Raw genomic sequence first — 15086 nt, forward strand, 5'->3', positions numbered from 1 at the left:
TATCCAGATACCCGTTATCCAGAAAGCTCAGAATTACGGGATGGCCATCTTCCATAGCTCTGTTTTATCCAAATAATCCAAATGCGTATTGGGTTTATTTAATTATTAATTGATTTTCTAGTAGACTAAAAGGGGTTGCTCACCTTCAAAAACTTTTTTCAGCTCATTTGGTTTCAGACATTTCACCAGAAATAAAAACTTTTTCCAATTACTTTCTATTTCCTACAGTATTTGTAATAAATTTTTTTAATATTGAAACATAAAGCATAAAGTTTTATTTTTCACCTTCTAAAGCAGCTCTGGGAGGGGAGGCACCGACTCTTTAACTGATCTAAATTGATACATTTATAGTTGATACATTTGTTATATTTGCTATCCCTGCTGAGCTGAATCCCTGAGCTGTTAGAATTGATACTATAGTTGCTAATATTCCACAGATACTGCTGAGAAATGTATCAACTGCTATCGAACCTCCAGCGAAGACAATTAGAGATTGCATGGATATCAAAAGGGTCGACAACATAAAATAAGTCTGTTTGCCGATGATGTGACACTTTTTTTGACACAACCCATGACAATCTTTACCTAATCTATACAATCTCTTGGCTAAATTTGTTTGCATCTCAGGATTAGTAATTAATCCAGAGAAGACAAAGGCCCTTAATATAGGCCTGCCCCAAGACGTGGTTGAGTTATTAGCCCTTAATTTCACATTCAAATGGCAGAAAATTTCAATCTCTTTTCTTGGGATTCAAGTAACGAGTAATTATGATACCCTTTATCAAACCAGTTAGAAGAAGATTGGGGCAAATACCATATTTCATGGATTGGCTGAATATAGCAAATTGTAACAGTTCAGATGCTCCTGGATCACTGAGCTGCCAGACTGAAACACTAGAGACACAAACATTAAACTTTAAACTTACATTTTGGGGAAAATGGTAAAAAACAATAATTGGAAAATAATTGGAAAAACTTATTTCTGTTGAACAATCTGAAAACAACTCAACAGAAAAATGTGTTTGGAATGTGAACAACCCCTTTAAGGTATGAAGAACCAAATTACAGAAAGATCCGTTATCCAGAAAAACCCAGGTCCCGAGCATTCTGGATAATAGGTCCCATACCTGTAGTAGGAAGGTCATTTATTATTTTATTATACCCAAGCTTTGTGGATAGGGAGTAACAAAGGAGAGGGTGAGGATGAGCAGACAACAAGCTATAACAACCCTACATGATAATGGATAATTATTTTTATTCCTTTTTAATTATTTTTCATTATCATTAAGAATCCATTTTAAAAGAAACTAAGCTTTAACCAAAAGCACCTTATCATATCTGTAGTCCATCGTCCATTAAGCACATCATTTTCCATTCATACTTTTTTTAACTTCCAGAAATAGAAAAAACAGTGTGACATAATGTTTGCTTGAGGCTTATATACCTTCACTACAGACTAAAGACTATCTGTCTTGCTCCTGGAAATGAAATGATCATAGATATCCTGGGATTTGTGCATGGTTAAAGCAGGCAGTTATTCTCAGGCACTTCTGGCCGAGGCTGACTGTGAGGGAGAAGTTGTCGTTGGGATGGAAACAAAGGTTCATTGATGATGTACTTCTTCTGCCAAGCCAGGCCACTCCCCCCTAATCCAGTCCATTTTTTTGCCCCTTCACCAGTACTGTACATCAGTCTATGCTCATTTCAAGAAACAGCTAGTCCAAGAACTCTCATAGACTTTTGGAGACATTTGTGCATCTGACACAGGTAGGATTTGTACTGTACATGCTCTAAAGATAGTTTCTTCTTCTCAGATATAAAGAGGAATTGCTGCTCTGTACACTGCAATATACTGTATTCATAAGAGAGAGTTGGGGGTATGAATACATTGTCAGAGGTTCCTTTTCTACCAGCTTAAAGGCACTTCATATCAATGCTTCACCAACAAAGGTAACTTTTAGTATGTTATAGAATGTCCAATTTCTAGCAACTTTGCATTTGGTCTTCATTATTTATATGTACACTTTTTGTTATTTTGTCTTTTTCTTCTGACAATTTCCAGCTTTCAAATGGGGGTCACCGACCCCATTAGTAGAGGTTAGAAACAGACCAGGAGTCAGCAGTACTTAGTCTGTAATCACCCTTTATTGGTGTATCTCACCTATACAGGGATACACCAATAAAGGGTGATTGCAGACTAAGTACTGCTGACTCCTGGTCTGTTTCTAATGTGTACTAATCGAATATTTATCACATGGTGGATGGAACCACATATAAGGCACCACATTTATTGTTACTGCTACTTTTTATTACTCAACTTTCTATATAGGAACTCTCCTATTCATATTCCTGTCTCTTATTCAAAACAGTTCATGATTGCTAGGGTAATTTGGACCCTTGCAACCAGATTGCTGAAATTGTCAACTGGGGAGCTGCTGGATAAAAAGCTAAATAACTCAAAACCCAAAAATAATAAATAAAGAAACCCAATTGCAAATTGTCTCAGAATAGCACTCTCTACATCATTCGAAACGTTAATTTAAAGGTGAACCCTTAAGGTAAGTGAAAAACATAAATATCAGTAAAATGGTGTTAGCTACCCTGATATAACCTGGAGAAGATATTAAAGTGAGGTTTCACTATCAAGAAGCAGCATTTTTCTTTTTTATCCTTATATAAATAATTTTTTCAAGAATTGTGCAGCCTAAAAGAATCTAATCATAGGAGTTTTCCTACAGTGTTAGTTCCAAGAATAGTAAAAATGTGAATGGTTTCAATATTACATCCTGACAATGAGTCTTGTATAGTAGTTCAACCACAACCATAGTGGACATCTCTGACTGCGCAAGACATTGTGCCTATACAAAATTAAAATATGATTCTAAGGTTAATATTTGTTCTATTCTTGGAAAATAATATATGTTTGAATTAAGAGTTATTGCTGGAATAGAAATGTCTTATTGATGGACTCCACAGAACTGTAATTAAGCAACACCTTTTATTGAGGCTCAGCCATATGGAGTTTCACACACGCACATGGCACGAAAATTGGAACAGAGCTCTTATTTGATGTGCTTTCAGATTTCTATTTAAGGTTAAATAAAAAATGACTGTATATTTGACAGGTAAAAAGAGAGACTAATATAGTCTATGCAGTTCTAAGACATGGCTTTAATACTTAGTTGCCTGCTGGCGGCAGGGCTTGTGTGTTTGCCCTAATCTAACACTAGGGGGCATTTTTATAAAAAATACATTGCGATATTTACATAAAAAGAGAGGAATATGTGTGTCATCTCACTGTCACTGTTTTACAGATTAAAGGGAAACTATACCCCTGAATATGGCAGGTCTCTATAAAAACATCACATAAAACAGCCTATATGTAAATCACTGTTTCGCCAAACTAAAAATATAAATTTCTAGTAACCATTGGATAGTCCTGAATAAAAAAATCACCGTTTTGAATAGTAAGGGCCACCTCCAGGATCTCATACAATTCAATGTGCGTGCACACAAACCAAGGGCACACATACATGCTACGTTACATCAGCCAATGAATGGACAAAGTTCTTTCTTTTACTCACACACTTCTTCCTGTTACATTTAGAACCCTGTCAGGTGATTAGTGACTGAGCGCACAGGCCATCACAAAATGGTAGCTTAAGGTAAAACATATAAATGGGCAATATTTATAGATATGTATATATGCAAATATGGTAAGATTCTTTAAATACTGTAGCTCATTTGTTATGCTATAAATGATCTGTTGGTTAAGCAATCATTGCGAGGTCTAAATTTCCCTTAATGGGCAGATTAATTATAAGGGATAGGGGGTCCAGAAGGATATGGTTTATGATTTATCAACACTTTTCTGACTGTTAGGAAAGTTTTTAATTAACTGGCACATTGGGTGATACCTTTGTTCATCTGCCTAATGTAAGGTGATCAAAATTTCAGAGAGAAATCTGGGGACAGGGGAGAATATTTTGGTGCACTTAGTGTGCCATGGCAAAATTTTTACACCATGCCAACTTTGCAAGACACCCTCCCCACGAACCACTCCCCATTTTAAAAATACACCCTCAGTGAATATATTAATGAATGTAGTGGCAATTCCATGTATAATACTCCCAGAACTCACAGCAGGATGGCACAAAGGCAATTTCATGTAATATTCCCGCAGAGGTCATAGCAGGATGGAACAAAGGCAATTTCATGTATAACTCCAGAACTCATAGCAGGATGGCACAAATGCAATTTTATGTATAATACCCCTAGAACTCACAGCAGGATGGCACAAAGGAAAATTCATGTATAATATCCCCAGAACTCAGAATTCCATGCATAATATCCAGAGAGGTTAAAATTCAGAATGGCTAATTACGGCACGTAAAGATGTAATGGCATTATTGTGGGAAAAACAGAAACAGCCAAATTGAAACAACATAAACAACACCAAGTAAGGAAAAATAAAGGTGGAGTAATTATTCTTACAAGTATTCTCTCTGTCTTTATTGATAGTTCGTGGGTGGGGAAGAAAGGGGGATCTGCCAAGCTGCGAGCCACCAGGATGTCTTACACAGGAGCAAAGTTCTTCCCCTCACCAAAAGGAAGCTCTTCTGCTTACTGCTTCCCCAAGTTCCAGCTCACATACAGTTACATAGTTAGTTACATAGTTACATAGATAAATTGGGTTGATAAAAGACAAAAAATTGGGAGCTGGGTCCTCTAGGAACGATTGGCCTGGATGCTCTTATTGTAATCTTATTCTGCATGTAGTTATCGAATTGATGTTAGAGACCCTGATTCAAATTCCAGGGCTGTTTTTATAGAGATATGGAATGCTCTGAGATATAGTTTCCCTTTATTAAAGTGCGTCCGTAGAAAAATGAATTCCCTTGATATATTTCATGTGTGTATTCATTACAAGTAGCATGTATTATAGTCAATCATGCATTTACAAGGCACAGGAAATTTATGCTTTATCAATGTTTAAATGAAAGTGCAATTCTGTCTGACATAGATATAAGCTACAACTGCAATTACTTACATTTTTAGTTGACATTGGCCCAGTATAGCAGAGCCTCTCTGCAGTAATCTCTCAGCGGTTACATCTTATACTGCAAGTAAAAAAAGACACAGTGCCAAGTTGTTTGGCATTTTGTTGCAAAGCCAAAAGAGTATCAAGCCTTCTGTTTCCCTGGGTTTAACAGAAACAAGGGGAGCTGTATTATATAGCAAGAGAAGCCAAGCTTCTTATTTATAGTTTGTGAATGTTAGTTTTTGGGGTTTTAAGCAAATCTATAATTGAATGAATCGTTATAACTGGCTCCTTGGAAGTCTGAGCCTGCAGACAAGGAATACATATTCCTTCTGTGTTGAACTTCACAAAGGTACATAGATGTGGCCAAACTGTGGTCAAATGATAAGGTGGTCAGATGTCTGGATTTCTGTGTCCAATTCTCTTCTGTGTTCAATTCTCTTACAACACATAACACAGTTCTGATCCAACTGATATAAAGTTGGCTTTGTTTCAATACAGTTTCTATAAATTGTGCAAATTTCTCTGTTCTGGATGTCTTGTAAAAAGAAATAAAATATATTGCACAGAAAAGAACCATTGGCCTATATGATGTTTATTTTCTATGCCCTTTGGCAAAAAAAGAAAACAATGGCTAAAACCAATAATAATAATTTGTTTGGCCAATGTAACTACTGACCCCAAACTGGTATATTTTCTTCACTTCTTGTCTGCCCAAAATGTTGTTAGACATATGTGGTGCCCCAGTGGGGTTCTAACTCTGTTCTTGCAAAAAGCTTGGAGGCCTAAAGGGTTCAAAAACTCTCAAGGCTGACTTTGAACCAGATATAACACTTGTGGCCTCTTCTCTGGTTCCAAGCCTGACTAGTACATTACAAGGTCCATAATATAATGATATTTTTCAGTGACACAATTCAAAATTTCAGATCATTTTAAGGAACTTTTTATCAAGATGTACCAGCTGAAACACTGTGACTAAGTAGCATTTATTTATTTTCCATCTGCCCCCTCTAGATTTAGATTTTTGTTTTAAATAAATATATTATTCCTTTCCTTTATTTTATATCTCCTGCTGATTGCACATGGACTTGTGGGCGTGTGTATGCAGCTGTACTTCTTGGAGTAACGATCATTCCAGCTAATTAAATGTATGCTCACATAACAATTGTACTGTAAATAACTAAAATACATTTCTTTACATCCAGTTTTTATATCACACACCAACAAGTCTGTACCTAACTGTCCTTTTTATGACCATGATCTCCATAGGATGTGTTCTTAGCTTGCAAGGATGAACTGGTACAGTATCATATAGCCAGTGGTGTAACTATAAAGCAAGCAGACCCTGTGGCTGCAGGAAGGCCCTTGGGCATAGAGGGCCCACTGGGCTTCTAATTAATTCTAATAAACTGGACAAAAATGCCCATATATTAACTTGCTGTATAGTCCAGTAACATCCAGCTAGGCCACTACCCATATCAACCAATTAGATGGTTGCTTAAAAAACAGGTGACCAGGAAATGATACTTGTGGATTGGTTGCTATGGGTAACAAGACCTGGACCAAACATTGCATCTTTTATTACATAACCCCAAAAAGATAATCCTGATTTGTTTTTATTATAGTTTTACACTGCTAATGCCTAAAACCTTTGAAGGTCAAAGTGTTAGCAACCACAACTGCTTATGAAATTTCTATGCACTAATGGTATAGTCAGTTAATCCTAGGTTTGTTGACTCTCTGACTTTCAGAGGGTAAAGCACACTTTTGGTATTGCAGGGGGGCAATTCTCGAAGGCAATATATAATGAGGTGAATGGAGAGATAAAGTGGAAAATGTTGCTATGTGAGTAACTTGCTGAGGCTATAGTGTGCTAAGCGAGGTGATCAAGCCTGGAGAGTAGTTGGTTGGCTCAGTAGTTGGTGTATGAAGTAACATTCCCATGTAATAATGATGCATGTGGGACCGCACCAGGGAACATGGAAATACTAGCTTGGGTCTAAGGTCTAAGTGACAATAGTTTACTGACGAACAGACGTACTCATATTTTTCATCCACAGGTTTGTAAAAATTCCGAACTAAGAAGCTAAATATGAGGATTCAACTTCTTGTTTTGCTGATCACTGTCATTGGAATCAGTGCCACACCAACCAGCAGGCTCTCATGCTACAAGAAGATTTTAAGGGACCGAAACTGCCATAATATCCCAGAGGGAGTGGATAGTCTTACACCCCTACATGGAAACCTTCAAGACCACTTCTGGGAGGGAAATGGATGTGAGATGGTCTGTTACTGTAACTTTAATGAGCTGTTCTGCTGTCCAAAGTAAGATTTGACTCTTCTATTATGTAGATAGTGAATAATAATGCTTATTATGATATAATTACTGCAAAGACTGTTATATGTTTATTTATAATACACAAACACCATTAATATCTTGTAAATTATATCCTTATAAACGGTGAGTTCTGATGTCATCAGTTATAAACGGTGAGCAGTGATGTCATTTGTCACATGACTCACTGAAACAAGTTTATTATAATAAATAAAGTACCCCTTTTGCAAAATATGAGATTATTAGAAATTACCTCGGATGTTCCATGACCTGTATAAAAACACTCAGCCTTCGGCCTTGTGTTTTTATACAGGTCATGGAACTCCTTGGGAACTTATAATATCCTTATAATTCACAAGAGGGGCTACTTTATTCACTATATCTATAATACACATTTGAGTTCTGACAAGTTTGGCTCCCCCCCAACACACACACACTAGTGAGCCATGCGACACATCAATAAGCAATGCATAATAAGGTATTTGGGCAACTCAGATATCATTAACTTTAAAAGAAATCTCAACCCAAAAATAATTATTTGCCTAATAAAAGAAAACATCATTCTAAGCAACTTTGCAATATACGTTCATTTCAATTTGCTATGGTTTTTGAGTTCCCACTCCCACCCACTCACGCATGCATAATCCCACTCACTCATGCATAATCCCACTCATTCATGCATACTCCCACTCCCACCCACTCACTCATGCATAATCCCACTCATTCATGCATACTCCCACTCCCACCCACTCACTCATGCATAATCCCACTCATTCATGCATACTCCCACTCCCACCCACTCACTCATGCATAATCCCACTCATTCATGCATACTCCCACTCCCACCCACTCACTCATGCATAATCCCACTCATTTATGAGTATGAGTGGGATTATGCATATGAGTAAATGGTATTATGCATATTATTATGCATACTTATGAGTATGAGTGGGATTATGCATATGAGTGAGTGGGATTACATGTACACATGAGTGGGGTTACAAGTATGAGTGGAATTATGCATGTGAGTGATTGGGATTATGCATGAACTAGTGGGATCATGCATATGAGTGATTGGGATTACATGTAGGAGTGAGTAGGATTACACATATGTAATTGCTAATAAAGTTACATTACCAAAAAAAGCTTCTGAGCAAGGTGATCAGGCGTGGCTGGATATGCAAATATAAATGATGATGTAGCCAATAGAAAATGGCCGCCTGGTTTAAGAACATCTTGCATTCAGGAAAACACTACAGTGCAGGCTAATACAGATAGGGGATACAGATACTACCTGACCCAATACAGAGACAATGGTGCATTTTGTGTGGGGAATATGTGCCCAACCTAAAAACATGGTAAGGGTTTATAGGGTTTACATGTCCTTTAATACAAACTTTCTCCAACTCTGCAGAACCAGTGGCTGCAGCAAAGTATCCTCCAAATTGAATCCCCATTTATCTGTTTAAATCTATCTCCATGATCTTTGTCCCTGCAGCTGGAGTTGGAAACAGTAAAGGGGATGTAAAGGCAAAAATAAAATCGAATACAAATCTCTACACAGTCGCCAACTGCTCTACAGGGAAAAAAACAAAGCTGCTTGAGTTCTGTATGGCTGGGAAGTAAGATGGGAGCTCCCCCTGCTGTTCATAAGTATGATTGTTTCCCTGCTCAGCAGTTAGGGACTGTCTGACAATTCCTATCCACAGCAGTAAATGAAGGGGGAATTTCACTGCATACAGTCAGGTTTCTTATAAAAACGGTACACATTTTTTAATTAAAGTATATTGGAGATAGGTTTCTTTTTCATTAAAGAAAATAAAAATGGGATTTTATTTTTTTGCCTTTCCTTGTCCTTTAATCATATAAATATTAGGGATGCACCGAATCCAGGATACAGTTTGGGATTTGGCCAGGATTCGGCCTTTTTCAACAGGATTCGGATAAATCCTTCTGCCCGGCCAAACCAAATCCGAATCCTAATTTGCATATGAAATTACGGATGGGGAGGGAAATCACATGACTTTTTGTCACAAAACAAGGAAGTTAAAAAAAAATTCCCCTTCCCATCCCTAATTTGCATATGTAAATTAGGATTTAAATTCGGTTCGGTATTAGGCCGAATCTTTCACAAAGGATTCGGGGGTTCGGCCGAATTCAAAATAGCAGATTTGGTGCATCCCTAATAAATATACATCCACATGGGTTGCAAAATCTGAAAAAAATACATCTGTTTAGTTTAGTACTGGAATAGTACGCTTAACATCCTCCAGTTATTGTAAACTGTTACTACCTACATTTCCCACCAGCTACTTTCTGAGGTTTGTAGTTTCTGAAAGCAGTTTATTATCCTTGAAGTAATACATTATTTTCAGTAATTGTGGAAAATACCCATTGGAATATACTGTAAGTGGTATAACTATTGAAATCCATAGTATAGTTTGTACTTATTAAAAGTACAATAACTTACCAATGTATTTATATTTACCTACCAGCTTCACAGTCTTTTAGTGATGGGCGAATTTATTCGGCAGGTGCAAATTCGCGGGTAATTCCTGCGATTCGCCGCCGGCAAATAAATTTGCGAAACTGCCCAGAAAATTTGCCAGCAAAAATTTCGCCAGAGTCAAAAAAAAATTGCAGCAAAAACGCAAATTTTTCGCCGTTTCGTGAATTTCCGTTTTCTATAATTCTGCCTCGAAATACTTGCAGACTCGGCTGTACTTACAAGAGATATTGTGCTGTCTTTACTCATAAAACCTGTGCTGACTGAGTGGGCTTGGTCTGATAACATTGGGGAAAGGAGACAAATCTACCTAAATTTGCTCATACTTTGAACGACAGAGTTTTCATGTAACACACAAGCTCATCCCTGTAGTAAGCATGATTTAATAAAACAAAAAATTCAAGTTAGAATGCCTTCATTTAACTCTGGCAATGAGTAATGCACTTAAAAGGATCAGTAAAGGAAATATTCCCTTTAGATGTAAGTTTTGAGGCTCCAGTTTCCCTAACGCCAGTAGCCTGTGCCAAGCAGTTTGGCAGAGAGAACAGTTCTGGAGGGCCATTAAGCTCTTACAATAACACTCTTGTTCTGACTTCATCCACTGTTGCCTTTTGAACATGTTAAAAAGTAGACAAGATGTATTAGCATGTTTTCTCTTGTATAATGGAGAAACAATGCATTCATTTAGTCTAACCTCATGCTTTGTTGCAGCTACTTTATGGGGATACTGCTCACATTTTGGTCTTTATTACAGCGCTGTCGTTTTTTTTCTTATCCCTTATTAGACTGCTGTTCATTAGAGCACTCTATATCACATAGGAAATTTGAAATATTTATTATTTTTCATAATAGTTATCTACATATGGTTTTTATGCTAATGTGCCTAAGCAAGCCCTTTACTGCAGCACAAACAAAATCCATTGCTGAATGGCTAAGTAGCAATTATCTACATGGAAACCAGTATACGCTAAAGCAGGCATTTAAATGTAATATCAATTAGTCATGCATTTGGACTTTATGTACAGGGTTTTAAAGGGGACGGGAAATATAACTGAGCTTGAGCCATTTTGTCTTTCCATGTGTGACACATAGCAGGACATGTGCAGCCTCAGATTTTTTTTCCGCTGATTATTAGAACTTCATGATATCAGGCCAGTGACATGGGTAGGATCAACTGAGATGCTACAGGTGTAAAAGTAGATGGACAAGGAGAAGATTCTGTAACAATATTAATTAACAGCTATATAAAATGTTAATATACTTAACAAATATGTATCTTCTTGTATTATCGGTTTTTTTTGTTCTACAAGAGAATATACTAAGAAATACACTTCTATAAACCAACAGAAAAGTAATTTTTTTAACCAAAACAAACCCTTTTTTATAACAATATCCCAAAGTGATTATTTTCAGGAGTAAGTTGAAAAAAAGGTATTATGCTTCTGTTCCTAACAAAATAACATTATTCTGAAACCAGCTGACACATTCAGCTAAAATCTTTGTGTGTGTTCTTTTCAGGGATATATTCTTTGGACCAAAAATATCCTTTGTGATCCCCTGCAACAAGCCATGAAATATGAAGCCATCATCTAAAGGAAAACTTGTTAGCAAAGGTTATGTGATGCTCTGTAAGATGATTACTCTTCATCCATTGCTATTTTCAAGTTTAACCGTGGATTTGTGCTATGCCCTTGTTTATGTACAAGTAATCCGCTCATGTACAGGCATAGGATCCATTATCCGGAAACCCGTTTTTCAGAAAGCTCCCATAGACTCCACTTTATCCAAATAATCCAAATTTTTTAAAATAATTTCATTTTTCTTGGTAATAATAAAACAGTAGCTTGTACTTGATCCAAACTAAGATATAATTAATCTTTATTGGAAGCAAAACCTGCCTATTGGGTTTATTTAATGCTTACATGATTTTCTAGTAGACTTAAGGTATGAAGATTTAAATTAGAAAAATCCAATACCTGGAACACCCCAGGCTCTGAGCATTCTGGATAACAGGTCCCATACCTGTATCACAGTACACATTTTTCTAGTAGCTCAGTGGATGCTGTTACCATACCGCTAATGCAGAGATTAAAAATTGTATTACATATTCCATTTTATCATCCCAAATCCTCCTAATTTTCTGGAGATGTTGCTCTGAGGTCTGATTGGTCTACTTTTTTGTGTATGTGCAACGCTACACCCTGGAAAATGTGCACAACAGACCTATACACCTATGAGTCAATGGAGTGTGCAGGTATATATATATATATATATATATATATATATATATATATATATATATATATATATATAAACAGGTCTGTGGACAGCACCAGCTTTCCCAATTAGCTACCTTGTAGCTGCCCCTGTGCACGGCGGTATATGTGTAGACAAATGAACAAAAACCAGCACCAAGGGTCTTCCAGTGATGAAAATATTGTATTGTTACATAGTATGCAAAACCGACGTTTCGGTCCCCATCGGGACCTTTATCAAGGTGAATAATACATACAAAAATCTTGTTTAAATAGCCTCCACCCACAAGGCAAGGAGGTGCTCGTGACATCATGTGCATAAATTATTTTAACCCTTTGTATGGCTGTATAGCAATAAAATCTTCTAAAATGACCAACTTGTGTTAAAATATATGATGATAAATATATTAAATATACTATAAAAAGTGTTGCAACAACATAGTGCATAAAGTGCTACTATTTAAAAAAGTGCTAATCATTTTAAAACCAATTTAGCTTCCTCATGGAGTAACAAATTACCCATAATCCTAGTCCAACTGACTTATTTACTTAAACATATATTTTGCGCATCAAGTCAAAAACTATTGACATATACTGCATTCCCAAATATTATTATGTTTCTCTAATGCCAAATGTATATTACATGGGACTATGGCACTACTGTCGGGTGAACCGCATATATCTTCAATGAATAGTTGCAGTACTGGGGGGTTCTTATCTGTTCGTTAGAAAACAGTTCAGTTGAAGTGAAGTATTGAGACCTTTCGGGGCCACACATCCCAATTCATACGTCCAAAACGCTTCTTTGCGGCGTAACATTTGGTCCATGTCCCCACCTCTCCGTGGGGTTTTTACACAGTCAATGGGCATACATTTAAATGCAGAAATAGGGTGCCTCGCATTGAACCAATGTTGTGCAATGGGTTGTTTTGATATATCTTGTTTGACTTTTCTTTTATCATAATTTATATCCAATGCCGCCCGTATCGTGGAACGGTGCATACTTATTCGTTCCCTTAATTCACGGGTGGTCTTGCCACAGTATAGTAGCCCACAGGGGCATTTGATCAAGTACACTACATACTGTGAGCGGCATGTAAGTCTATGTTTAATGCAGTATGTTTTTCCAGTATGGGGATGGTAGAATTTGTCACCCAGTATCAAAGTGTTGCACATAACACAATTGTTACATTTAAATACTCCACTTTTTAACATACCCCCTCCAGTAGTTTGGACATATTTGCTTGCCGGATCCGCTGGTGTGAGAAACTCCCTCACATTTCTATTCCGCTTGTATCCAAATTTCATTTTCTTCTGTATCAATTTGGACATTTCTGGATCCGTGCTCAGTAAAGGCCAATACTGCAAAAGAGACTTTTTTATTAAAGGAGTACAAGGTCCATATGTGTTAATGTAAAACAAATCATCCTGATTTTTTGGTCTAACATCTCGATTTTTACCAAATAATGTTGTCCTATCCAAATTTAGGGCCCATTCTTTGGCTTCATTAATAATGTGTGTAGGGTAACACCTTTCACTGAATCTGGCCGACATAGCCTCGAGGCTTTTCATTCGTTCCTCAGGTGCACTCGTGATCCTAACCACACGAAGCATTTGGGATCTAGGTAATGAATTTAGGAGATGTTTCGGGTGACTGCTCCTGTAGTGTAATAATGTGTTTCTATCTGTTGCCTTCTGAAACAACTTAGTTTGTAGTGTATTGTTGGCTTTATCTTTATAGACTGTGACATCCAGATAGTTGATAGCCTCTGAGTCATAATGCATTGTTAATTTGACTGGCAGGGGCAATGCATTCAACACTTCTGTAAATTTTGTCAGATCTTCCAGTCCACCAAACCAAATAAAAAACAGGTCATCAATGTAGCGCCTATAGTATCCCCCAAATTGACGAAACAGGGGGTGGTTCAGTATATGCTCATACTCATAGTTATACATATATGTGTTGGCATAAGTAGGCGCTACATTTGACCCCATTGCTGTTCCTGATACCTGTATGTAAAATTGATCCTCAAATTTGAAATAGTTATTATGCAGGATGAACTCAAGGAGGGATATTATTCCCCCAACAGAATTTATAATATCCCTCCTTGAGTTCATCCTGCATAATAACTATTTCAAATTTGAGGATCAATTTTACATACAGGTATCAGGAACAGCAATGGGGTCAAATGTAGCGCCTACTTATGCCAACACATAAATGTATAACTATGAGTATGAGCATATACTGAACCACCCCCTGTTTCGTCAATTTGGGGGATACTATAGGCGCTACATTGATGACCTGTTTTTTATTTGGTTTGGTGGACTGGAAGATCTGACAAAATTTACAGAAGAGTTGAATGCATTGCCCCTGCCAGTCAAATTAACAATGCATTATGACTCAGAGGCTATCAACTATCTGGATGTCACAGTCTATAAAGATAAAGCCAACAATACACTACAAACTAAGTTGTTTCAGAAGGCAACAGATAGAAACACATTATTACACTACAGGAGCAGTCACCCGAAACATCTCCTAAATTCATTACCTAGATCCCAAATGCTTCGTGTGGTTAGGATCACGAGTGCACCTGAGGAACGAATGAAAAGCCTCGAGGCTATGTCGGCCAGATTCAGTGAAAGGTGTTACCCTACACACATTATTAATGAAGCCAAAGAATGGGCCCTAAATTTGGATAGGACAACATTATTTGGTAAAAATCGAGATGTTAGACCAAAAAATCAGGATGATTTGTTTTACATTAACACATATGGACCTTGTACTCCTTTAATAAAAAAGTCTCTTTTGCAGTATTGGCCTTTACTGAGCACGGATCCAGAAATGTCCAAATTGATACAGAAGAAAATGAAATTTGGATACAAGCGGAATAGAAATGTGAGGGAGTTTCTCACACCAGCGGATCCGGCAAGCAAATATGTCCAAACTAC

The 15086-nt window shown here is 37.1% G+C and overlaps 1 protein-coding gene across 1 annotated transcript; it reads left to right on the forward strand.

The window, feature by feature from the left end:
- Positions 1–1665: 1665 nt before the first annotated feature.
- Positions 1666–11669, forward strand: scrg1.S (stimulator of chondrogenesis 1 S homeolog). Its single transcript, XM_018243203.2, has 3 exons — positions 1666–1767; positions 7102–7366; positions 11401–11669. The coding sequence occupies exons 2-3, from the start codon at positions 7134–7136 to the stop codon at positions 11453–11455; spliced, it is 288 nt and encodes a 95-aa protein (XP_018098692.1). The 5' UTR covers positions 1666–1767; positions 7102–7133; the 3' UTR covers positions 11456–11669.
- Positions 11670–15086: the final 3417 nt, after the last annotated feature.

The sequence above is a fragment of the Xenopus laevis genome, chromosome 1S, assembly GCF_017654675.1.
Source record: "Xenopus laevis strain J_2021 chromosome 1S, Xenopus_laevis_v10.1, whole genome shotgun sequence".
Lineage (NCBI taxonomy): Eukaryota > Metazoa > Chordata > Amphibia > Anura > Pipidae > Xenopus > Xenopus laevis.

Coding starts and splice junctions, on each gene's coding strand:
- scrg1.S (XM_018243203.2), top strand. CDS start 7,134: ATGAGGATTCAACTTCTTGTTTTGCTGATCACTGTCATTGGAATCAGT. Junction 7,367..11,400: donor GAGCTGTTCTGCTGTCCAAA/GTAAGATTTGAC, acceptor TGTTCTTTTCAG/GGATATATTCTTTGGACCAA.